We start from the raw sequence: 27569 nt of genomic DNA on the forward strand, positions 1-27569 counted from the left end.
TATCCTGCACCGCCCTCGAGGACCTGCAGGGGGCGCGCGAAGCCAGCGTGTCTTAGGTGGCGGTGCGCATGCGCAGTTCGCGAAAGCAGCCAGCGTCTTCCCTGGGGGCGGAGCTTGTTTTCCTCAGGACTGAGCGGGCGGCGCCATGGAAACTCAGGGACAGCGCTGCCTGCGTGTCCGCGGGAGGAGGATGCTCCCCGCCCGCTGTCTGAAGTTACGCCGGTTTCTCACGGCCTGAGCCCGCTTCCTGCCGGGGTGTGTGTGGACCTGACCGAGCTGGGGCCCCGGCCGGCTGTGCCGGAGGGGACGGGTGCGCTGGCGGGCCCGCTTCGACTATTCTCCTTGCCCGCAGGTAGCGGGTGAGTGTCCGCGTCCATCCGGGCCGCTGGAGTGTCCGTGCCCCTGGTCCTCACCGCCCGGGTCCCCGCTCCTCCGTGTGATCGGGGGTGTGTACACTAAGGGTCAGGAGCGGGGATGCAGGTGTGAGTGTCCCCGCTCCCCCGTGTGATCGGGGGTGTGTACACCGCGGATTAGGAGCGGGGACACAGGTGTAATGGGAAAGGGGCTGAGAAAGTACTGAAAGAGTTAAAGAGAAGTGTGTAAATCACATTATGTTAATTTTTATATTTTAAGTGTGTCAAAGTCAGAGTTTATCGTGCTTTTATTTTCTTGTCTTTAAAGGCATGCAATCATTTATTTTATACTTAAAATATGCTTCTCATCTTATCTCGTTTTCAAGTCAAAATACTGCCATGGTTGACATTTTCTCATAATATAGTGACAATCTTCAACATGTGTGAATATAAACTCATTGAAAAAATCTTGCAGCATTCCATGGTGAGTAGTCTTGTTAAAAATAATATCCGGGCCATTACTAAATTATTACAAAAATATAAATTTTTTTGAATCACTTTTAGAAGTTCCACACACACTGGTATTTTTAAAACACCAACCACTGCATAGTGCTTAAGACCATTTAAGATGAAATATATTCAAACCTAAAACTTTAGAATACTCAAAAGGCAGAATAATGGCTGCTTTTTCATTGCAAATACATTTTTTCTTCATAAGTGCAAAATACGAAAGTATTCAGCTAAATTTTGTATATCTTTATTCAAAAAGTGAAATTAGAATATAATCTCCTTATTTTTTATATTAAGGCTATTTCCCATAAAAATTGGTATTTTTATCTGTAGGATCTTAATTGTCCATTCATTTGTTTTTTCTTTTGGTTTCTTTAACAGAGAGTGCATTCTTGTGTCTTTTTAGAGTTTTTAATTGTGCTAACTTATTCCCAGAGACATTCTGACACTGATAGTAAATAAGGGGAGAGCCCTTATAGTAACTGTGCATCTTTACATGTAGTAAGGATTTTTTTTTTTTTTTGGATAACATTTTTTTACAATTTCCACTTGGTTCACAATATTATCCCATTATGACAACTCAATGAAAAATTATAATCTGTTTACACCAAGACAGCACAGTGTGCTTGCTGATATGATTTTACATTAGATTATAATATAATTATTTTATTTGATTTACATATATACTAATACACATTTTATATATGTACACACATATATGAATATCTACTAAATGCCATTAATTTGCATGGGGTGGTAGCTGATAACATGTGATCTTTCTGACCATTGGCTATTCTTATGTGTGTCTAACGTACTTCTTAGAACAGATACTAGAACATCACACCTCTCATTATACAGTATTTTAAAGGTTATATTTTATTTTACTTATTTTTAAACATTTTTTATTGAGTAATAGTCATTTTACAATGTTATGACAAATTCCAGTGTAGAGCACAATTTTTCAGTTATACATGAACGTACATATATTCATTGTCACTTTTTTTTTTGCTGTGAGTTACCACAAGATCTTGCATATATTTAAGATTCCACACATGAGTGATCTCATATGGTATTCCTCTTTCTCTTTCTGTTCTGCTCCACCTAGAATAACATTCTCCAGGAGCATCCATGTCTCTGCAAATGGCGTTATGTTGTCAGTTTTTGTGGCTGAATAGTATCCCATCATATAAATATCCCACATCTTTATCCAGTCATCTGTTGATGGACATTTTAGGCTGTTTCCATGTCTTAGCTGTTGTAAACAGTGTAGAGAAATCAGCTGAAAACCTTATGGGGGTTCCCTTGTAACTCACTCTGTTTTCCTCTTGCTTCCTTTAGGATCATTTCTTTATCCTTAACTCTGGCTATCTTGATTAGGATGTGCCTTGGTGAGGGTCTGTTTGGGTTCTTCCTGTTTGGGACCCTCTGAGCCTCCTGTGCTTGGATATGATTCCTTCTTTAGGTTTGGGAAGTTTTCAGTCATGAGTCCTTCCCATACCTTTTCAATCCCCTTTGTTCTTTTTCCCCTTCTGGAACTCCTATTATGCATAGATTGGCACACTTTATATTACCCCATAGGTCCCATATATTGTTTTCATTGTTTTTTATTTGTTTTTCTCTCAGCTGTTCTGATTGGGTGCTTCCTGTTGTCCTGTCTTCTAGATCACATATTTGTTCTTCTGTATTTTCTAGTCTGCTTTGCACAGCCTTTAGGTCAGCTCTCATCTCAGCCAATGAGTTTACTAATTCTACTTGGTTCTTCTCTATAGTTTCTATTTCATTTTTGACATATTTTATATCCCTAAACCCTATTTCTTTTAGTTCCTTCAGTACTTTGATCACTCTTTTCTTGAAATCTTGATCTAGTAGGCCATCAATGTCTATTTCCTTGATCATGCTTTCAGGGGATTTCTCTTGATCTTTTAATTGGGAGTGGTTTCTCTGCTTCTTCACATTGCTCATATCTCTCTGGCACCGTGGCTTAAGGAGTATCAGTTACCTACTTAACCTGGAGATGGTGTGCCCTTAATGATTTGATCGAGAGGTCTTTGTGTCTTCGCCCTGCTTCGCGAACTCAGCTTGCTGTTTCATAGGCCTTCTGTTGGCGCCCTCATCTGTGCTGCTCTCAGTGGCTGCTGGCTAGCAGATTGTGCCCCCTCCTAACACTAGGTCAGGAGCTGAGCTCTTACCCAGTGGGCGGGCAGGTCACTCCCCCTCCTGATTCCACAGTCAGATGCTGTGCTCAGTGGGAGGCAGGTGGGCAGATCACACCCCATCCCAGCACAGTGGTCAGGTGCTGTGCCCTCTCCTGGTGCTGGTCACTCCGCTGCTCTGTGCAGCTGCCTGCTCTGCCTCGGGTAGGCGGTCTGTAGGTGGGCTCGGGGAAGACCGCGGAACAGCCCCGCCTACGCTCTGTGCCAAATCTGAGCTCCTTGTTTCTCTTGGCAGCACAAGTTCTCTGAGGTGTCAGGGTAGAAAGATCCTCCCTGCCTCAGGCTATAAACAAGTCTCAGTCCTGCCTAGGAGGTTGTGGAGCCCCCATGTGCAGATTCAGGCCTCAGCCCCGCCCCCGCCCGGGCACTATGCACAGGAGATGGTAGCTGTGGCTGAGCCCTGCCTCTCTTCTTGCGAGATGTGCCAGTAATGGCACAGGTCTGAGGAGACAAAGGCTAAAGCACCCCTCCCCCCAGGGCACATTCCTGTTTACAGTTTTGTTTACCTTCTGAGTTAAAATTTACCTGACAATGAGATGTATAAATTAGGCTTTTGAGGTTCATCCTTGTATCAGTAGTTGATTCTTTTTTATTGTTGAATAGTATTCCATTATTTGAATATACTATCATTTGTTTTATCCATCCTCCTACTAATAAATATTTAGGCTTTGGATATCTTTTTTTGCAAGCAAACATTTTTTTAAAAAATGCAAATATAATATACATGCTTAAATGTGAACACATCTTAAGTATGCAGCTCACTGATTTTTCACAAAGTAAACACATCTATGTAACCTTCATCCAGTCAAGAAACAGAACATTGCTGTTCCACTTTGGGTTTCTTCCCAGATACTACGGCACCCCTTTGATGGACTCACCATCCTAAATTCTGCCACCATGGATTGGCTTTTTTGCTTTTGAAATTTTTGGTCCCATACTTTCCACTCAAAATTATGTAAGATTCATCCACTAGTGTTTTCTGTAAACTAGTATATTTATTTTTATTGCTTTAAAGTATACAACTTGTATGCATGTGCCACCACTTATGGTCATGTATTGTTGAAAAGTGTTTGGGTCATTTTCTATTTGGGGGTATAACAAATAGTGATTATGAGAATTTTCTGGATGTCCTTTGGTGCTCAGATGTAGAAGTTTCTGAAGGGTACACACATGGCTTACCCTTGGTAATAGGGTGTGTGTGTGTGTGTACACATATACACACACACATATACATATATAACTTTCATTCAAAAAGCCTATTTCCAAAGTATTTGTAAGAATTTATATTCCCACTGTCCATGTGTAAGAGTCCTCATTGCTTGTTGCCCTCACCAATGCTTCGTATCACTTAACAACTAACTATACTAGTGGATGTCTAATGGTGTTCCAAGTGTGGGTTTAGTACGTATTTCCATTATTACTAAAGAGGTCAGCCCCTTTTCATAGCTTATGTGGATTTTTTTTTGTGTGTGAGAAGCACCTGTTCAATTTTTTTGCACATTTTAATATTAAGGTTCTGCCTTTTTCTCCACTGGTTTTTGTTCTTTATATGCCCTAGATACAAGTCTTTTGTTGGATATAGGTATAGCAAATATATTTTCCCACCGTGTGGCTTAGCTTTTCACTTTCTTAATGGTATCTCTTGATAAAAATAATTCTTAATTTTACTGAAGTCCAACTTAAAACTCATCTTTTATGTTTAGTGCTGTGTCCTGTTTAAGAACTCTTTGCCACTTCAAAGTCATTAAAATATCTCCTACACTATTTTCTAGATGCTTTATTTTGGTGGGGGATTAGGTTATTTTAATGGAGGTACTGGGAGTTGAACCCAAGACCTTATGCATGCTAAGCACACATTCCACCTGAGCTTTACCCTCCCCCAGATGCTTTGCTTTATGTTTCAAATTTATTAGATTTATAATCTATCTAAAATTACTGTTCATGTATGGTACAGGGTTTAATTCAATACTGTTCCATTGGTCTATATGTCTAACTTTAGGTAGTTATCACATAGACTTAATATTGTTTTATAATAAGTCCTTTAACATTGTTCTTTAATATCATCTTGGCTATTGGCCCTTCACGCTTCTCTATGTATTTAGAATCAGTTTGTCAATTTCTACAAAAAAACAGTAACAACAATTAACTTTTGGGGATTTTGATGTGCACATATAAATCTTTGAATCAGTTGAAGGGGAACTGACATCTTTAAAATGTTGAGCCCTCCAATCCATAAATTTGGATTATCTCCCCTATACTTATTTTTATCACTGCTGTAACAAATTATCACAAATTTTGCAGCTTAAAGCAACACAAACTTATTGTTTTATGGTTCTGTAGGTCGTCAGGAACAGGTATCACTTGGCTAAAAATCAAGATGTCAGCAGCACTATGCCCTTCTGTAGGTCAAAGGAAGAATGAATTTCCTTGTCTTTTTCAGCTTCTAGAGTTCACTCACACTTCTTTACCCATGGCCCTTCCTCTATCTTCAAAGCTAACAGCTTTACAGCTTTCTAATCCCTCTTCCAAAGTCATATCTTTCTGACCACAGCTGGGAAAGATTTTCAATTTTTAAGGACTCCTGTTGTTAGACTAGGCCCATGTAGATAATCCAGGCTAATCTCCCTGTCTCAGAGTCCTTAACCTGATACATCTGCAAAATCCCCTTTGCCATGTAAAATAACATATTCACAGATTTCAGGATTAGAGCATGGATATAGGTAGGGGTCAGTGTGGTGCACTATTCTGTTTATCAAACTGTTTAACATTTGACACTTTATGACTAACGTACAAGACAGAAGACCCTGATCATGTTTAGAATGCTTCCTCTGCAAAATATTGGGCACTGAGTTTATTTGAAAGGACTGAAAATAATATTACCACAGGAATGGTTTCCTAATTCTACTGACATTTACTTACTTTATACTTAAATACCCAAAATGGTCAGCCAGGAGTGGGATCTTGGCAAATAAAATAAAAGTATAATTCAAGCTATTATCACTGAATTTACTAGCTAATTCTATTTTAGAAACAGACAGAAAATAAAACAATTTAGAGTAAGTCTGCTTACTTATATATTAAGTGAACATAAAGTTTTAAAAGCATGTCTGAATATGGGATAAAGTGAGCATCATAAAATGTAATGTTAATATTTAGTACCTGCAAATCAAACTCCCAATTTATAAACAAGTTCATACTGTATAGCACAGGGAACTATATCCAATACTGTTTTGTAGTAACTTATGGTGAAAAAGAGTATGAAAATGAATATATGTATGTTCATGTATGAATGAAGCATTGTGCTGTACACCAGAAATTGACACAACAGTGTAAACTGACTACATATATATATATATATTTGAAAGGACTATATATACCAAGAAAAAAATTAGATTGATAACCAACAAAAAATCTGTCAGTAATATAATGCTAGAGACACTGAGATACAAAAGAAAATCTCAGGCATACATCTGTTTATAGAGTCATAGAAAAAATAGTGCCTATGCAAGTCCCTAATAAGCATGAGAAAATAGGAAAGGCAATATAAAAGTTCAAAATGCTTTGCTATGTAAGAGCTGCAAGATGAATCAGACATAAACTTAAGTGGTCAAAATGTTTATATAATTAATGATAACTTAAAATAATTGAGGACATCATTTTAAATGAGATTAAAATAGCTGCACCATTTTCATATTACTAAGCAAGTCATTTCTGTTTACAATAGGTTTATATTATTTTTATATGTATTTATGTTTTATAAAGACATCAACTTAGATCCTGGCTGATAACTGACAGTAGAGCAACTGATTGACTTAAATGGGTATCATAGGCTTATCAGATTTCATATGCTTTAAATATAGATTAGTTATTAGCTGTCAGGAAGAGTTCAATTTTCATTTATTCTAACATAGCTGTGTCACAGGCAGGTTACTCTGTATTTACAATGGAGGATCTTGATAGATATAAAGATATCAAGTCTTATTGATCTTCATAGGGGTGCTTTTATAAGAAAAGGAGAATAAAATAAGAAAAATCTAAAATACTACTTTTTTTATAGTGTTCTAACAGTTTTATCTTTATTTTTATTTTTTTACTGAGTTATAGTCCGTTTACAATGTTGTGTCAATTTCCGGTGTACAGCACAATTTTTCAGTCCTTTATGAATATACGTATATTTGTTTTCATATTTTTTCACCATGAGCTACTACAAAATCTTGAATATATTTCCCTGTGCTATACAGTATAAACTTGTTTCTATTCTATATATACTGTCAGTATTTACAAATCTTGAACTTCCAGTCTGTCCCTACTCACACCCTGTAAAATACTATTAAATCAACATATATTTATGAAGAACTATGAAAAATGGGAAGCTATAAGTTGTTTCTTTAAATTGGAGCAAAGAGAACTACTTTAACTGGGAAAATAGTTAAAATCTGGCAAGTTTTATGATTTCATGTTCACCCCTGACAGCTTTTCTTTCCTCCTTTCTCCTTCAATCTTTTTTGGGCCTTCTAAAGAATTAAATTAAAAAATAGAAAAAAAAGAAAGAAAGAAAGAAAAAAAAGAAAATTAAGAAACAGCTTTGCATCTAAAATAACCTCCTAACTGGAAAGATTGTATACTTTGTGAAAAATTTACAGCTGCCAATTTATGATCTATGTCTCTGTCCACACTGTGTTACTTGTTAGGAAGGGTCTTAAAAAAAAAAAAAGTAAAGAAAAATAGCAAATTATAATGGCTTTTACATTTTAAATTCTTTTCTATGTGTTTATAATCTGCTCTATCATGAGTTATTAAGATAAACATTATCAGCTATACTCTACTTTCCTATCATGCACATTGTGACTCTGAGAAGCACTCACGCTCTAACTTACCATCTGCAGGTGGTGTACAGGTTAATGCAGTTCTTTTGACAATATATGGTTTTGTAGTCTAGTTGTCTAACTACTACATAATGGAAAAGATGTAGAACTACTGGTACCACTGCCCTCGGTCTCTGTCATTTACCTTAAACATACCTGGAAAAGTAGATTCAAAAACTCATTGGCAAGAACATTTTTCACACTCCAGATCTGATATTCTTCTAGAGTTAAGATGGCCATTCTGAAAGAGAAACAATATTTAAGAACATCTTAAATCTTCATTTTCTTATATTATTTGAATAAAATGTTTTATTAAACTTGCAATGGTCATTTGCCTGAAAGAAAACTAATGATTTAGTGTAGATGCTATGTGTTCATCTAAAAGTAGGCCAGCAAAAATAAGTTCAAAAATAACCAAACTCTGAAGTAATGAGTCATAACGTGGGCAATTTATCACCAAAAATCTTCCTCCAGTAAGACCTGGGAAATAACTCACAGTATCTTCTGGTTCAAGGTGAAGTTTACTAACAGAACCCACAAAAGGTTCTGGGTAGAGAAAAAGGATTATTTACTAACTTTGAAAGCATTTTTCCAAACTCTCTGGATTATGCCCTTTGACCCTATCAATTTTCTAAGATCTTCTTTAAAACATCTGGCATTATTAGACTTCTTAAGAGATTTAAAAGAACTACATATATATAATAAATGAGTATCTATATTAACATTTCCTCAAAATAAAATTTAACATTACTTTCACAAGTTGAGTAAAGCAGTATTTTTTTTTCGTGTCAAAGTGTACCAAAAATTACATTTATATACAGTAGACAATATTTCTTGGGAGGCAAAAATATAACCAAATGCCTCTTACTTCATCTTTTGAACAATCACCTTAACAGTCCTAGATGAATAATAATGTTCTTAGCTTTTATTACTTAATTATATTTTTATTATTTAATGATTTATTATTTAATGATACTTAATATTATTTATTAATGATATTCATATATTCATTCAATATATAATACCATTTATTATAAGAAAAGATTTTAAAGCACTGTGATGGTACTTATTGGCTTTCATGATGCAACTTCCATTAAAGTATATTAATACCAATGTAATGGTACAAAATAATGGGTAATATTGTCACAGTCTAGTCACCAGTGAATATGGGAAATAGGTTTGGTTGAAAGGTCCAAATTCTATTCTAAATTTTTACCATTTCATTATTATGGTTACACGGAGATGGAGCAGCTAAATGATCTTTTTTTTTAATGTTCAAAAGTACAGTCATAAGAAGAAACTCGGTCTTGCACAAAAATAGACAGCAATGATAACCTCCATACTTATCAAACACCCAGAAAAAAGGCGATGGAAATTGTATCTCTACATAAGGTATTTCCTAAAAGAAACTTTCCTATGTTTCTGTTTTCATATATACCAAATAGAAATGGCTACCTTAGTTTTGGGCAGAAAAGTAAATGAAGATGGTTATCTGAATTGCCAAAGATCAAGCCCTGAAAAATTCATTTCTATTATTTATTTCTATTGAGTGTCAGTTAATAAGACTATGATGATTTCTTCTGGATTTGTGATTAAAAAAAATGTTACTTATTTTTCTAAGCCTGTATAAGACCACTATGGTCTACATCCTACCATCTGCTACTTGGTACATGTCAACATTTGAATAGAAAGGGTCAAATTAGCTCATATGTGTCTCACATATATGGATTATCTTCAGTTTCACAGGGATACATAGACATTAAGGCAAACCTATTATAATATCTTTAATAAATGTTGTGAAACTAAAAAAATTCAAGGCTTTATTCTTTGTAAAGTACATGCTCGTTTCTGCTATTATACAATTATTCTGGCTGCTATTAAAGAACTTAGGACAGACCCTCACCAATATTATTGAAAAAAAAATTTTTTTTAAACAATATACACCACCCAGATTGAGATAAAAAATAATTTCCATCATCCCAGATATCCTATGGTCCTTCCCAGTTAAATCACCCATCTCCAAAATCACTATTGTAACACTTATTAACATTAGTTCTGTCTCTGTTCTAGAACTTCATATAAATTGAATTGTACAATGTGTTCTTTTATTCTGTGGCTTCTTTTGCTCAATATAAGTTTTGTCTTACCATAATGTATTAAAATGGGAGAAGTAAAGATTATAAACTACAGATGGCAAGAGCTGTCTCTACTTAATTTTTATAAAATGCCTAGCTTATAAAATATAATTTTTTTATGTAAATAACACTTAATGGAGTTGTTTAAAGGTGGAATGGGCTTTCCTTAGGGACAACTTGGAGGTATTGTAACGACAGGTCCAAATAAGCATTTAGCAGGGATGATGTAGAAGAGATTCAAGTATGTATACGTAAGGTATGTATAGCAATTCAGAATATAATGTATTTTTAGAAAAGAATAAATTAGTCTCTGCTAGACTCACCTTTGTGGTATCATGCGCATTCTATGTGTCTTCTACAATGTTGGATACACCCACGTGTAATTCCTTTAAAACCAGAAACCCAAATCAGTAGTTAGGAAGGAGAAGGTATCATTTTTATTAGCCAGTAGCTGAAGTATAAAGTATTTTCGGTCAAGGTTTTTCTTTCTTTTTTTTTTTTTTATTACAGAAATAGATTGCTTGTTTACCTTAAAAATTTATGACAATTTTCCAGTGGTTTCATTTTTTTTTACATAATACATTCAGTTTATTAAATTTTCTAAGGCAAATTCTCTTCCCAATTTTGCATCTTTGGCTATGAATATTTTGAGTAGCATAATATAGAACCTAGAAGTAGTAAGAAATCTTTTTCTCAACCTCTTTTAAAAAATTCTTCACTCTATGTTCCTGTTGGAAGTTTACATGCAAGAAGATGTATGCAATCAGACTTTAAGAGGATATCATCGGTGCAGTTGTCCTTCCAGACCTCTAAATGTGCAACCACGTGTCTCTCAGTTCAACCCTAGAAAGAACTCCGTCACCGTCAACATCAAATACCTTGAAGCAAACTAAAGAAAAGAAACTCTTATGGAGAGAAATTACTTTCATATTCTGAAGTATAATACATTTTATTACAAGCTGCCCTAGTAAAATTACTTAGTTCCTCAAACAACTACATTCTGAACTAAGTTCTTATTTGGAGGACACTGTGTCCTTAAAGTCCTTTGAACTTGTAGGAATTCCTGTACACTTCACAAGTCTCTCTCCTTATATCATTAGCCAGCTTAGAGAACTCTATCCTTCACCTAAATCTGAAGTTAAATTTCTTGCAAACTGAAAAAGGGCCAAGTTACTATACAATATCTCACAGATTTTGAGAAGGTAATTCAACCTTTTAAATTAATTTCTAATATTTAAAACTGATCACTTCAGAGTTGATTCTTACAATGCTGAAAATATTCCATCTACATTAAGAATCAACAAAAAGCTGGTACAGTCAGCCCCCTGTATCCATTGGTTCTGCATTCACAGGTATAAACAATAGATCAAAAAAATGTATATATATATATAAAATATATATATATAACTTTCCCAGAAAGTTCTCAAAAGCAAAACTTGAATTTGCTATGCACTGACAACTATTTACATATCATTTACATTGTATTTACAAATAATTACATTATATTAGGTATTACAAGTAACCTAGAGATGATTTAAAGTATACAGGATGATGTTCATAGGTTATATGCAAATACTATGCCATTTTACATAAGGACTTGAGCGTCCATGGATTTGGTATCTGAGGGGGTCTCAGAACCAATCCTCAGCAGATAATGAGAGATGACTGTATAAAGATTTTGCCTCTCCAATGTAATTAATGTGCACCCAATATTTTTGCCTAAGAACAATTTCAAATCTTCAATGAAGTTTATATACAACAAGCTAAAAATCCGAAATATCAGCACTTTGCTAATTAACATCAATATCAGCAAAATTGCTAGTTAGTCTAGTTGGTTAACTTCCACTAGTCCACTGGCAAAAAATAAATTAAAAAAAATTTAAGACAATAATTAAACTCAATTGAGAAAAAAAGACTTCAGCCTCTTTAATACCAGAACTTTAATGTGAACAAATAATCTATCACAAAGCCAGGTTAGAGTAATGGTATACTATCAGGGAAGATAAAAGAAATCTAAAGTTTTAAGATTAAATAATTATCTACTTCACACACCCGTGTAACAATTATGCTATTAAATTAACTGAGTGCATCACAGTACAACATTACTAAAGAATATTGAACTATTAAGTATCATACCCAAAATATGCATTATTTGTGAAGCTGTATTTTACAAAGATGCAGAGATAATGACCCTAATGAATATATAAGAATTAGGTTCCAATTAAATGTAAACTGCTGCATTTTCCTAACCAAATATGTTTAAGATTTATTACTGTAATATGCTTATAAATTACGCTATAATATTTTAGCTAGGTTTAAAAGATAAATTTAGCATTTAATAAAATTGTTTTATCATAAATTTAATTTTGCTAATAAAATATCAATATACACAGTGCTAGAAAATAAGTTGGAATTCAAGTTAAGCAAGACAAATTTTCTATATAGACTACCAGAAAATATTTTCTATATGCTTAACATTTTCAAACACATCATGAATGATGTAGTTCATTTATCATGAATTGTACATTCATCTGGAAAGTCAACCATTATTAATAACAAAGATCTTAAATTACTCCACAGTAAAAAAGAACAGATGATTGAACCTTTACACTGACCTCAGTAAAACCTCAGCAAGAGATTGCTATTTGCCAAAGGGATGAAAATTCAAGCTTTAATCAGATGATTTTTTACATGAATGGATGCTTTTTTCTCTGTATAGCTTCCAAATTTTGTGATGTTTAACACACTTACATTTCTGTCTTTCAGCCAGAGGTCCTCTGCAACAAGTTGATAACCCACAGGATATCTCCTTAAAATCTATGTGGCTGTCATGATTTTCACCAAAAGCGTTAAATAAACCTGTAAAATAGGAACACAGAATAAATCACAGCCAACAAACTTCCTGTTAATAATGACATGCTTATGAAAGGAGACATGACTCGCATAAACTGACTTAGTTTTTAAAAGTTATCAGTAGTTTCCACTGTCTTAGGAAGTTTTTTTTTCCCCCCTGGCATAATTATAACCAAAATTTAACTTCCTAGAAGAAAATACTATCATTTAGTGTTTGGTTTTGTCTGCCTACCTGTCTCTATCTTATATTAATTCCAAAAGTCTAAAGTGATTGTAGAATGTAAAAAATAAAAGTATATTTTAAAAATGTAACTGGAAAAAAGTCAGAGACCACAATTATCCTAATTTGGAAAGACTAAGAAGAAAAAGGAAAAAAGAAGAAGAAAAGTTGAACTCTATCAAAGATATACTGTGTTGTTATTAACAAGCTTCATACGGCTCCTTCATGAAGCAAAGAAAACTAACACACTATATTATAAGAGAAAGAAATTCTGTACTGCAGTCTTCATTGTACCACTTAATCTGTATACATAAATATATTAAATTTCAGAAATAAAGGGCAATTTATAATCTAATCCTGTGGATTTTAAACTTTTCATAAAAAATAAATGGAATCATTTTGTTTTCAAATGAAATGATTTCTCAATCTCTAATTCTAAAAAGGTAAAAACATAACTGCACTGCTGAAGTGGAAGCCCTGTCTGTTCTAGCTCCCCTAACAAATATTTCTAAAACACACTGGAAACCTGAAGAATACAGACTATTTCAAGAATCTAATTCTGTGCCCTCAAAGAGCAGAAAATTGAAGCTAAGAAGTAGTTAAATGACTTGCTAGAAGTAAGAAATTTTTTTTTAAAAAGGTCTGAATCAGAAGCAGAACCCAAGCTTTCAGATTTCAAATACAGTTTTTGTGATTATCACCCACAACTACTCCTTGTAAACCTCATTTAATTATATATATATATACTAGTGAAAAGTTTAGAGCTAAGTGGGGACCTTAGAGATGGTCTACTCCAGTGGTTTCTTAATTTTTTAAGGGTGGGGGAAGGATACAGCAGTGGAACCTTCTATATAAAAGAAATACAATAGACACTACTCAGCTGAGGAAGAGGTGGGGTCATGTGTGGAAGCTAGAGCTTTGCCTATTCAGTGTCCACCACCCTGACCTTGCACCAGATGCTCAGGCACCACACTGGAGCACAGTTTCATAATGATTTTCTTGGTCAAACCAATTTTATATATGAGAATATTCAGGTGCAGAAAGGTAAACCAACTTACACAAGGCTCCAAAGGTGGAACAAGGCTCACGTGTTTAGCAAAGAACATTTGTAGAAAATAGGATTCCCACCTTCACTCAGAGATGGACAAATTGGTGGTGAAGCCAATGGGCCAAATGTCTCTAAATCAAATCATCCAGTTCAGGATTGAGCCCTCAGCAACCAACAGCATTTCTCCAGATGAATGATGTCTGATTCCTCCACTGACAATCAAATCAAACAAGATTATAAAATCTCACTCTTCTCTTCTGGACAATTAATTAGTTCATCCTGATAATGTAACTTCTAAAGATACATTTTAATTTCCCAGTTAAACTGTTAAAAAACTACCTAAACAAAAACTCTGAAAGACAAATATATTGTATATAAAGTGGCATGAAAATTAAATTCAAATTAACATAAAAGAGGCTTTAAAATGGGAAAAAAACTAGCAATTTCCCATTAAGCAGGCTGTTTAATTCCAACATGTAAAATAATAAACTAAGATATTTATTTTTTGCTTCCCACACTTTTATCTGTATTCACTTTGGTGATTTTAATCTCTATCTTGGATTTGAAAATTCCTGATCATAGTCTCTCCTGGCTACACAGGTAACACACTAATAGCAGAATCTATGTTTGAGTTATCCTGTCACTATGGTAACCATTTACACATTTAATACTTATTAAATAAATGTACAAAGGGGATAGACCTAAGCTTCTCCTTCTTGGCCCTAAAATTCTTACTACCCCTCCTATAAAGGCAGGAGCCTCCTCTGTAGGACAGAGTGTAAATGTATCTCCTGAGAAGGATTCCCCAACAAGGGCTGTCTTTACAGCATGCTTTTAAATAAGATGTTTTTATGGGACATTTCAATAAAAGCATCAAGGACCTAAGCTTCCCAGTATGGTGGGAGTTGTGATGGGCATGGGAGGATGCTCACTTGGGAGGATGAGATGTTAAAGACACTAACAGTGAAAAGGACAGGGCAAGATGAAGGGCGACTGGGAAACAGGACCACAGAGATGTGACATCTACTTCCCACTGTCATCTAAGTGATACCTACTTGAAAGAAATTTTTACAGTTAAATTCTATAATGGGGGGTTATTTAAATGAAGCACACATATACTCAATGAGTAGATCACATAATTTTTAGAGATTCAGAGTGCATTAGCATTTTCAGAGTACTTTTTACATCAATAACTAGTATTTATAAGTTCCTGTGCGCTAAATAATTATGTGGAATTATTTCCATTTTGCTTTTAGACTTACTACAGCTTAACCTATTCAATGCACTGATACAGAGTAATTTTTCTAATGAATAAAAATGATAATATACAACCTTGTTAAAGATTCTTTAATTTCTCCATCACCAGATTTATCAACACTTAGGCCTATGTGTCAGTCCCCATTTCTTGCCAGCTTTTTCACCAACACCTTACATTTAGGTTATATTGCATTACCCAGAGGTCGGGAAATGTTCTTTCACACATCCATGTCTTTATTAGGTCCTGTGTCCTCTGAGGAGAAACCTTCTCCCCACTTTCACATCCTTCCATTTTACAGCCTAACCACTAATCCTTCTGTGAACACCTTCTAATGCTTTCCAACCTCACCAGCTACCCCAGGGTTTTAACTTCTCTCTTCCACAACTGTCCTCCACTGTATATAGTATCCAATATTCAAGTGAAGTATGAGTCCTCATTTACAGGTCTGTGGCCTCTCTAGATTATAAAGTATTTGGATTCAGAAACCTTGTGCTTTTATCACTGTAGCTGCTAGAATTCATTTCATAGGACCTGATACATAGTAACCACACAATAAATACTTGCTGAATGAATGAATGAATGAATAGCCAAGGCAATCTTCACAGCCAAGGCTTCCCCATCCCAGCTCAGTATTCTTTCTGTTATATCAAAGAGAATCTGCCCCATGAAACAATAGACCCTGCACATTTTAACTAATGTATACAATTATTAGGAACTATTATTAGAACAGAGACTAGCACTACTGTTCTCATAGTTATGTCACATAAGTAGTGTATTAAAGCTCATTCTGATTTGTTATTTATACAAATCAGCTATGTCTGTCAGCAGTTTAAATATTAGTAATTTAGAAAACAAAAGTTATTGTTTATCCACTCATCAAAAAACATTATGACAGATCTACTTACATACCTCTTTTGTCAGTTTATATACCAACTGGAAAAGAAGGGGTGTACAGTCAACTCTGAGAGTATAATTGCCTGCAAAATAAAATAGAGAGTATTTTAATACCTCCAAATGGACTTCAAACCTGTATTTAATTCTAACTTTATTTTCTAATTATAAACAAGATATAACAGATTTCAAATTGAAGGCATCATTCCTGGAGAATTAAAAATAGGGTGGACCCTACAGATTATCATATTCAGTGAAGTATGTCAGACAGAGAAAGACAAATATCAAATTATATCACTTATATGTGGAATGTAAACAAACAAAAAATGATACAAATGAACTTATTTACAAACCAGAAATACATTCACGACATAGAAAAGAAACTATGGTTACCCAAGGGGAAAGGGGGAAGGGAAGAGAGATGTTAGGAGTTCAGGACTAACAGATATACACTATTATATATGAAACAGATAAACAACAAGGACCTACTGTATAGCACAGGGAATTATATTCAGTATCTTATAATAACCTATAATGGAAAAGAATCTAAAAACAATGTATATGTATATGTATATGTATATGTATATGTATATGTAAACTGTGTAACTTCGCTGTACACCTGAAACTAATATTACAAATCAAATGTACTTCAGTAAAAACAAATAAATAAAATTTTAGAATAGATAGATAGGTAGGTAGATAAATAGACAGACAGACAGTCTGGCTAATACTAAAACACAAGGTGGAAATAACTCTTCAGGAGCCAGAGAGGCTGCAGCACACACTCAGGATAGGAGACTGCAGAGGCAGACTCTGCTGCTAAGGCCGCAGCTCCTGCAGTAACAGTAAGGGCCATTGCTCATTATGGCAGCAGTACCTAGGGGTCTTTGGCAAAGGAAGTGGTAAGGCCATAATGTTCACGTTTTTATTCATTCATTCAATTCAATATCAAGACGTTAGACTAGAGCGTGTCAGTAACTAACATGTGTCCTGTGACACTTGCCTAGAAATAACCATAACACGATGAAAGCCTACAGATGCACATGCCACATGTCAGGGTCAAAAGGAAGTCTGTAGTGGGTGCTTATTTCAGAGTTGTTCCAATACATACAGGAACTATTTCTGTATGAAATACTTTAGCCCAACTTTTAAAAATAGCTCCACAGGAAGAATGTCAAAAGTACTAAAGTTTTAAGTAGTAATCCAACATAGGCCAATGGTAAATATACTAAAGAAATTAGGATCAATTACTTAGTTATGAATCATATTGATTCATTTGAATCATAATAATGTTCTCTCTGGTAAAATGGAGAAATGGAGGTATTATTGAGGCATCTCATAGAAAGAGGATAATCCTAGTTTATGAGTTGGAGTTGACAGACTTAAATACTGGTATACTATTTAATGACAATCTGAAATAAAATTTACCTTCTGTGTATGAGTCTGCATTGATATATGCAACCGCTCTCTCCTGGAGTGTTTTCACATTCTCCTGTAGTTGAAGCAAAGCAGTCACTTAACTCACAGCATTTACAATTGTGGAAATACAAGCAAAACAAACAAATTAATTCAGTAAAAGAGTGGTTTGCAGATACCATTATAAATCAAATGCCTATGCCTTTGACCATAATTTTAAGAAAATGCCATTAACTGGTTGATAATATTAATGCAATTAAAACAAGAAAGAAAAATATTAGTGATGCTGTAGCCACTGTTCATAGCAACAGCAGGGAGACCCAGAGGAAAACTGTCCCTGATCCCCTGCACCATAATATGAAGGGGTAAGGCTCGGAGATGCTCAGCCACACCCTGGATCTACTGGAAGAGAACTGCTCAAAGTAAGGCCTGGAAATCTGTATTTTTAAAAGGTGTCCCTGGCAATCCTTACAGTCATTAAAGTATGAGACCCCTTGACGTTGGGGATCCAAGTAACTTTACCATATTAAAAGTGAGGAAGTTGGAAATTTGATTTATCAAGAATTTTTTGAAAGAGAAGATATTGATGAAAAAGAAGAAGGAGGGGAGGATAGAGAAAAAACTAGAGGGAGAGAAGAGTGGCTATTAGGACAAAGACAAGACATTTCTCTCTCACACATACATGCACACACGCACACACATTCTAGAAAAATACAGCAGAAGAAGACTAATGCCATCATACACATGGGAATATGCGGAGAGAGCTCTTTTCTTCTCTCTGTTTCTCTCCCTCTCTCTCTAGCTTGCTACCTTGTAAGAGCAGTTACAGTAAAAACATTTAAAGCTTTGACTGGTCATCCCACAAATGAGAATTCTCACCTCTGCACTTGGCCACACAGGATAGATGACAGCTGATTCTGCTGCAGAGTTTCCATTATGACAGAGCTACAGTAGAAATAAAAAAGATTCCTTAACTATATGTAAAGGTAAATGTGCTGCTGAATATGATCAAGAAACTAGTAGAAAATGGGAAACAATATTCAAATTGTCTTTTAACTCAAATGAATTTAAATTAATGCAAGGCATATTATCTTGTATCTTGGATTTATTTTATCTGTATTCTAAGCTGCTTAAATTATAGAAAGACACATGTATTTCTATATACATGTATTCACAAGAAATTACATATTTCTAAAAGTAAATGACCTTAATGAATAAGATCTGATTCATGTAAATAAGTGTATTATGAAATGCATGTTCATAACACCAACATAATAATAAGACTTTGCAATATACATGGAATCAAATATGATACAAGTAACTGTGATTTTATTCCCATACTTATTTGATTCATATTATTATTTTAAAGTATGCGGAAATGAGTCAGAAGGAAAGCATTTTAAAAACCAGACACAATGATAAGAAAGATATGATATTCTTTAAACAAATTCTATAAAATTTGGACTCATAAACGATGAACAAAACAGAGGATAGTCACAGGAAAGTGCTTTTTGGTGCACCTGCCTTTAAAAAAATACACAAGCCTACCTTGAACATGTAAGAACTTAGAGTTACTGGACAGAGAGCCTAAGGGAAGAAGATGAAAGAAGGGGGCCTATGAGAGACACTTTAAAATAAAGCTTTAAGAGCCAGTGACAAATGAAAATTAATCATAATTGAATTAAAAATAAATCCTTGAAATTTTAGAGTAATTCAATTTACAAAATCAATGTATTATACTTCCCAATCAGGCACTTTTGTAAATGGTAAAATATACGTATGGTTACAATTTAGTATGGAATCCATAAAGGAGAGACTATAATCAGAGTATAGTCATCTTAAAAGAGCATGTTGTTTTCCTAGATAGAAGAAATCCAAGGAAACTGTAAAAACTTGAAAATTAATGCCAAGGATCTATATCAGATTTTCAATAAGCTAATTCACTTGTCAGAAGCAGCTTCCTAGGTTTGACTATTTTCTGAGCTTACAGATTTTACTTATCACAAAACAAATATAAACAGAAACTAAAATACTTTAAAAATAATGAAAAAATTGGTTTGTACTTAGTAATTAAGAGGTTGTTCTGTTTTGCCAAACTGATGTAAAAGCAAAAACAAACTCTATTTCTTAAATTTTCTTGAGTATTTATCCAAATTAAAACAATATCAGGTAATGGAACACATCTGTGATTACCCTGAGTTACATGTTGACCAAGAAGATACGTTTTCTGTCTTAGTTACCTCAGCCCATTTGTGGAACCCAGAAGTCCAATTTTTTCTTCATCCCAGCCGGCAAAAATGGTAGTTCTTCTTGGTCTCCAGCCTGTAATCATTGTTAACATACATGGTTAGGTACATCTGCCTAAAAACAAAGGAAAATTCACTCAAGTCACTTTCTGTCATCACTTGCCAAGGAAACATTATTTACCTCTACTAATCAGTTTTCCAAAATTCTGGACAACTTCTTATAAATCAGCAGTTCCACTGGTTAGGTCAATACCTCCAAATACCCAGAAGTCCTGATGATCTCCCAGAATAACACACCTGTTTGGAAAGGAAGGCATTCAAAAGAATGACAACTTAGAATGTACTATAAAGAGCAGTAATTTATGTTTTTAAATTAAACTTCCTCCTGCTTGAATTTCCTCCATAGAAAACCATCAAGGTAGTGTCTCCTTTTAGAATTTACCTTTTTTCCCCACATTTAATTATATCACATCAACCAGGAAAAAAAATATTAAGAGTTTATTAAAATTTATCTTCTCTTACTCCTGTAATCTTTGTAAAAACAAAATGTTTTAAGACATTTTAAAAAATTCACCAACTCACCAAGTTTCACAGATCCTCAGGTAGTTCTGATTACATCGTAAATGCTTGTGATTTTCTTGATGTTATTTTAACCTTCCTAGAATTTCACAAAGGGAACAAATTACTTCACATACAGCATTATGTCTAACAGGTTCCTTTCAATGTTTTGTTATAAGTCTCAGAAGTACAGAAAACTGTTTAATAGGATGATAAATTCCCATATGCCCACCACCTAAATTCAATCATCGTTAATACTGTTGAACTATTTGCAAGCGAGTTGCGCAAATCATGACAGTTCTCTCCTATGTATTTAAGAATGCACCTTATGGTGAAGTTAAAAAAAAAAAATCAGTATTTTATATTTTTCCTCCCTCATAACTCTATTGTTGGTATTTATTTAAACTTCAAAATTATTATTCAACGTGAAAAAGAATCTTGTTCTTAGCATTTTTTTTTTTTAAAAAATGTGTATTTGTCCATTTAGAGCTCAAATCAATTAAGGGATATAAGCCCCAGGTGCTTTTTTTGATATTTTGACCAGGGAAAATTTCTGTTTCTGACTTTTCTCTTAAACTGTTACTGAAGCTACATGCTCTGTTTTCCTTGTGTCTGTATGTGTCTGTTTATAAATCACATTTGTCATTGTGTACCTCTAGCAGGTATTAATACATGAGATAATAAAGTCTCCTATGTTAAAGGAACTCCATTCTAGTTGAGTTAAATAAAGACTTTTTAAAAAAAACTTTTATAAAATAAAACTGAACTTCTAATACGTTAAGAGTTCTGAAATTTTAAAACAAGCTTCTTACAGAACTTATAAAATACTTGCAGAATCCAAATTCACATTGCTAAGGCAAATCATTAACCAACAAGACTCATTTAACCATTTTAGTTTAATAAAAACAGCTATCTCCTCTCTGATTCATCAGTGTGAAGTTTCCCTTTCCCTCTACATTTCAAGCCAGTCAAACTAAAGTTCTGATCATGTCATGCTGTTCCCCAACCCTGCACAAGCTGTCCTCTGCAGCTGGCGTTTACTGCCTGTCTTGATTCCTTGGAAATCTTACTGTTTGTGTAAAATTAAGCTCAATGAGCACCTGTTCCGTGGTCATGCCTCCTTAACACCAGTGCTGTCCGGGGTTAGTAACAGTAACGACTATGATGGTAAGCGCAGGGGGCCATGTAGCAGTTAAGCGTTCACCACTGTGACCATCTAACCCACCCCCACAGAAGTGACCGGTGAACTTCGCTCCTTTCCCCCTTCTCTCCTACTCCTTCCCTTAAGTTAACCTAGGGTTTTGCATGCATAGTGTTTTGACAGTTATCTGAAACACTGTTTTAAACCGTCAGTTGAAAAGGGAAGACAAAATGTTACACCTGGCCCGGAGGAGGAGAGGGGTGGGAGTGGCCCAGAAGAAGACGAACGGGACGCGCGGCCTCGGATCACAACACAGCACCGTTCCTTCCAGAGTTTCGCAGCTGGGAAAGCAGAGGCCTGGGGCCCGGACCACCTCGGGGCCTTCAGGGGCCTTTAGGGGAGGCCAAGGGAGGGACGGAGACCCGCGCAGGGCTGGGGAGGGGCCAGCAGGGACTCACCGTCTGTGCAGCGGCTCCTGACCCACGGCTGGGCAGTCGGCGGTGGCGGTTGAGGCTGCGGTGCCGGCTGAGGCGGCGGTACCGGCTGAGAGGGCTGAGGCGGCGGCGGTACCGGCTGAGGCTGCGGCGGCTGCGGTACAGGCTGAGGGGGCTGAGGCGGCGGCGGTACTGGCTGAAGGGGCTGAGGCGGCGGCGGTACCGGCTGAGGCGGCGATACCGGCTGAGGGGGCTGAGGCGGCGGCGGTACTGGCTGAAGGGGCTGATGCGGCGATACCGGCTGAGGGGGCTGAGGCGGCGGCGGTACCGGCTGAAGGGGCTGAGGCGGCGGCGGCGGCCGTGCCGGCTGAAGGGGCTGAGGCGGCGGCGGCGGCCGTGCCGGCTGAGAGGGCTGAGGCGGCGGTACTGGTTGAGGCGGCGGCGGCGGCGGCCGTGCCGGCTGAGGGGGCTGCGGCGTCTGCGGTACCTGCTGAGGCGGCGGTACCGGCTGAGGCGGCGGCGGTACCGGCTGAGGCGGCGGCGGCTGCGGTACCGGCTGAGAGGGCTGAGGCGGCGGCGGTACCGGCTGAGGCAGCGGCGGCTGCGGTACCGGCTGAGGCGGCGGTACCGGCTGAGACGGCTGAGGCGGCGGCGGTACCGGCTGAAGGGGCTGAGGCGGCTGCGGTACCGGCTGAGGCGGCGGTACCGGCTGAGAGGGCTGAGGCGGCGGCGGCTGCGGTACCGGCTGAGGCGGCGGTACCGGCTGAGAGGGCTGAGGCTGCGGCGGTACCGGCTGAGGCGGCTGAGGCGGCGGCGGTACCGGCTGAAGGGCCTGAGGCGGCGGCGGCGGCCGTGCCGGCTGAGGGGGCTGCGGCGGCTGCGGTACCGGCTGAGGCGGCGGTACCGGCTGAGAGGGCTGAGGCGGCGGCGGTAACGGCAGAGTCGGCGGCGGTACCGGCTGAGGGGGCTGCAACGGCTGCGGTACGGGTTGAGGCGGCGGCGGCTGAGACGGCTGATGCGGCGGCTGCGGCGGTACCGGCTGAAAGGGCTGAGGCGGCGGCGGTACCGGCTGAGAGGGCTGAGGCGGCGGCGGTACCGGCTGAAAGGGCTGAGGCGGCGGCGGTACCGGCTGAGGGGGCTGGGCGGAAGGCGGTGGCGGTTGAGGCCGCGGGTCCGGCTGAGGGGGCTGAGGCGGCGGCGGTTGCGGTGCCGGCTGAGGCAGCGGCAGCGGCGGTGGCGGCCGCTGGAAGGACTTGAGGGACTTGAAGGCCTTCGCCAGCTTTTCCAGGGTCGCCATGGCGGCCTCCCGCCCCGCGGGGTCAGCCCCCGGAGTCGCCGGGCCGACCGGCGTCTCTGGTCAGCAGCGGTGGCAGTGAACGGGGCTCGGGGCCGCCAGCAGGTGCGGACCCCAAGCGCGCGGCCATCTTGGTGCCGTCCCGACAGCCCCCGCGGCCCTGCGTCCTGCCACGCTCCGCCGGTGGGGCGGGGCCGGGCCGCGGGATTGACAGCCGGAGGCAGCGGCCTCCGCCAATGGCTGCCGCGCCCGCCCCTTGGGCCCAAAGAGCCGCCAGGGCTGCTGGAGTCACTGCGTTCTTCCCGGCGAGGGGCGAGGGGTACTGCAGGGAGATCGGGAGGGCGGTTCGGGGGCGGGGTTGCGTGGCACGGCGAGGAGGGTGGGGAGGGCGGGGTGACTTGTGATTGAGGGTCTCTCTCGGCGAGGGGCGTCCCCGGACGACGCCTAGCGGGTGGCGTTGAGGCGGGGCAGTGGGCTGGGAGCCCGAGACCCCCGCGGGGCGCTAGCCCACCCCGCGGCGCGGGCGGAGGGCCGGCTCGCCGGACAGCCTGCTGTAATATGCTGACTGTTATATATTTGGCCTTACCCTTGTTAGTTGCCTCAAATCACTCCTTGTTCACCTTCATGATCATTACCATAGATATACGCCTTACAATCCTCGTACTTACTATGTTCCCTCATGCTACAGGGCCATACACATGCTATTCTCACTCTCAGAAATAATCTTTTACACATCAATGCCCTACTCCCCTCAAGAGATTTGCCTATCTAATTCCAATCACTCTCAGTGCTCAGCTAATTTGTGAATTCATAAAGCCCATTACATTAACATAATTTCTTAACACCATGTCATTCTCCTTTATCACATTATTAAAGTATACGTTATAATAACATAAAAACTCTTCCATGCATGAAGGTAGATATTAAACAATTAAGTTCACAGTATAAAGTTGTAAGTACATATACTGTATATTATGAAAAATGTTAAGGAATAACATACTATCGTTAAATTCATTCACAATTTTTCATAGAAATATGGAAATATTTATTCCAAGTTGGATCATCACTATATGTGTGTGTGTATATATGTATATATTTTTCATCCTTCATTCACATTATAAGTTCTGATAAAATATTGCCAACAATTAACTTTTATACCCCAAATTACCAATAAAGGAATAGGAAAGAAGGGAGAAAAGAAGAAAGAAAGAAGGAAATTGAGGGGTTTTAGAACTCTTGAGATTGAGACATATTAGATAAAGACTCAGATCTGTACATTTATGTATGATAATTATTTTCCTAAAATTATATAAAAACATAAAGAAAACTGAAAGCTAAATATAAAATTATTTACAACCCAAATTTGAGGTTAATTTATATCTTCAATTGATATGCATTTTTTAAATTTAATATTACACTGTTCCATTGCTATAATATAATCAAATTCATAAACAGAAAACTATATATGATATATACATCCTCTCACCATTGATAACATCTCTGAAAGCATTTTTGAAGTAGAATACTTTATATTTAAAGTTTTTATCATTAGAAAGGCTTTGAATATTTTAACACTATTAGATTTAATTTGCTTCATCGTATTATTTTTTCCATTACATGAGAAATAATATCTTATATGGTTTTGATTCATTCTTTAAGTAATTTGTTAATATTGTATAATAAGTGAATTCATGGAATTAAGGAAAGAATTTATTTTAGGGCCTGATATGTAACAGTTTGACTACAAATCCTTCCTTCCTTCCTTCCCTCCTTTTTCTCTTTCACTCCCTCTCATCTTCCTCTCTCCCTCTCTTCCCTACTTTCTTCTTATTCCTTCCTGATTTTAATAATCTGATTTACTAGCTAGCAGGACCATTTTACTACCTCTGTAGATCTAGTCTTCCACAATTATAGCCATCTTATTCTACATTATATTAGTGTGATAAGCACACATATATATTACTTTTATCAAATATGTAACTTATAGTTTTGATTTTAAGTTAGTTAGCTATTTAATTCAGATTGTCCATCATTTCTTACAAGTCATGGAGTATTCTTTCCAACACTTAAATGAGATATGTAACCAATGGAATTTTTTCAACAGAATAGTGAAACTGAATTTTAGCAGTGACATGCAATAGTTTTGTGGATATTTATTGATAGAATTTTGTAAGATCTCTTCTGTAATGTATACAGTATGTACATTTTTTCCACCTGTCAAAGAACTCCAGGCTTTGAAAAGAGAGGTTCTAATGGATCATGTGTTAAACTGCATTGGTTGATTGATCCTTATAAAAGCATGTTTAGTCATTGCTGTTTTTGGTAGTGGTTTTACCAAAAAAAAAACTGACAAATTTAATTGTGATAGTTAACAAATAATTCATAGATTATGTGTTATCACATAAAATAGAATGAATAATTGAATGCAAAAAATTCAACATGACTACTTCTACTCTATTGAAGTGTCCATATTGACAACTACCGTCTCCTTACACAATAGTTGCATTTAGTTAAATATCTTGAAAAACATAATTTGGAAAACTCAAGGTCCTCGGGTGCCAGAACCTTTAATGTGCAATTCATTTTCACAATTTATGATTCTAAGAGAGTTGCTCCAAGTCAAGAAGAGGGAATCTGTTAATCAAAATTGGCAGAGAGGTACAGAGACGATTTCTTCCAGGTAGTTTTCTTTTTTCAAAGACACACAGGCATTGTGTGAACAAGACACTTCTGTTGTATTTGTTTTTGAGTTAAGATTTTATTGCTGAATTCTGATCAAAATAATTTATACATTTTAAATTTGCACTGAATGAAGGGAAAATCTGCACTATATGGATCAGTTACATTGAACTTTGTATTTTCTTTTGACAAGTGTGTGTCCCTATACTTTTGCATATAGATCAAAAACAATACTTCAAGGCATTCTCACCAACAGCAAGCAGATCTCCAATTTAGAGTGTCTTGTCTTGCTTTTAATTTGCATTTAGAGTGTACCTTATTCTAGTTGGGAAGTTGTAGTCTCACTTCTGTAAGTGGAATAGTGAAGCTGTTTATATGTGAACTTGTTACATGTTGGTATTATTGTGTCTGTTGGGGGCTGGGAAATAAGTAAGCTTAATAAATTGATTCAATTTTGAGTGTGTTTGAATTTAATGAAACTTAAATTGTACTGATTGATTCTCAACACTTTAATTACAGGTTAATTTCAGATCACTGAATTGTTTTACTTACATCAGGGCATCACAGATAGGATAGAATGATATATTGTAATATTCTGGATACAGTTATTTTGGTTTTCACACTAATTAAAAGTTTTACCTCCATCTCCACCAAGGACAAAGGGACAAGAATACAGTTGTTTAGAAAATGATACATTTGTAGGCCATCTGCTCTTTGCATAGAACTGCATGAGCATTTGCTTATAAAAAGTAATTACGCTCCTCTTTTTAGTGTGCAGATTAAAGACAAGCCAGGAGAGAAAATATTAATGCAGACAATGAGAGGGCAAAAGCAATATGATTTGTTAATTACTACAGGAATGTAAAATGCAGGTGGAAAGGTACATCAGTGAAGGTTAACCTAAATCTTGAATTGTGAAACAAGCTATAACCGTGTAATTAAGCTGAACTATTTACAATTGTTCAAATGCTTTGAATTTTTTAATCTCAAATCCTTTGCTCAGAATGTTCTTCCCTGTGTCCTATTAGCTTGTTATTTATTTTGAAGATTTTTCAGAATTGCTCCATATTATCCTTCTGTAACTCCTCTGAATTACCCTCAGTAGAATTAAATGTTTCCTCCATTGTGCTCCATTAGTAGCTAGTACATACCTTTATCATATAACTATTCAGATACTTGTATATCTCTTCAGCTTGACCTTAATCGCCTAGAAGTCAAAGATTTGTTCTATTTTTTCTGTATCTCCATTTCCTAGTGCATGCTCCCAGATTTTATTCCTCTACTCAAACCTTACTATTGAATCTATACTGGAAGTATCTTCTCTAGACACTCTTTGGGGAACCTGTTTTTATGACTTATAATTGCAGCCCAAGATATCTCTCATTATACCTCTAACTTCAATCTGATCACCTCCTCTGAAGTTTGACCTATACTCAGCTTTCCACCTGACATCTC

General features: G+C 37.2%; 1 protein-coding gene across 1 annotated transcript; it reads right to left on the reverse strand.

Annotated features, from left to right (window-relative positions):
* Positions 1 to 1713: 1713 nt before the first annotated feature.
* Positions 1714 to 27238, reverse strand: LOC141574829 (uncharacterized). Its single transcript, XM_074352101.1, has 12 exons — positions 27211 to 27238; positions 22166 to 23757; positions 20591 to 20666; positions 20190 to 20305; positions 20003 to 20084; positions 18642 to 18707; positions 17775 to 17838; positions 16365 to 16432; positions 14278 to 14409; positions 12828 to 12935; positions 10400 to 10462; positions 1714 to 8182 (listed from the first exon to the last, which is right to left on the reverse strand). Exons 1-3 carry the CDS (start codon positions 27236 to 27238, stop codon positions 20658 to 20660), a joined length of 1629 nt encoding a protein of 542 aa, XP_074208202.1. The 3' UTR covers positions 1714 to 8182; positions 10400 to 10462; positions 12828 to 12935; positions 14278 to 14409; positions 16365 to 16432; positions 17775 to 17838; positions 18642 to 18707; positions 20003 to 20084; positions 20190 to 20305; positions 20591 to 20657.
* Between the last annotated feature and the right edge of the window lie 331 nt (positions 27239 to 27569).

Source organism: Camelus bactrianus, chromosome 23 (assembly GCF_048773025.1).
Source record: "Camelus bactrianus isolate YW-2024 breed Bactrian camel chromosome 23, ASM4877302v1, whole genome shotgun sequence".
Lineage (NCBI taxonomy): Eukaryota > Metazoa > Chordata > Mammalia > Artiodactyla > Camelidae > Camelus > Camelus bactrianus.

Excerpts from the sequence above, each read along its gene's own strand:
- LOC141574829 (XM_074352101.1), bottom strand. The coding sequence starts at position 27,238 with ATGGAGGAAACATTTAATTCTACTGAGG. Across the intron at positions 23,758-27,210 it reads AACATTTAATTCTACTGAGG|TACCCCTCGCCCCTCGCCGG; the intron begins GTAATTCAGAGG and ends ATCTCCCTGCAG.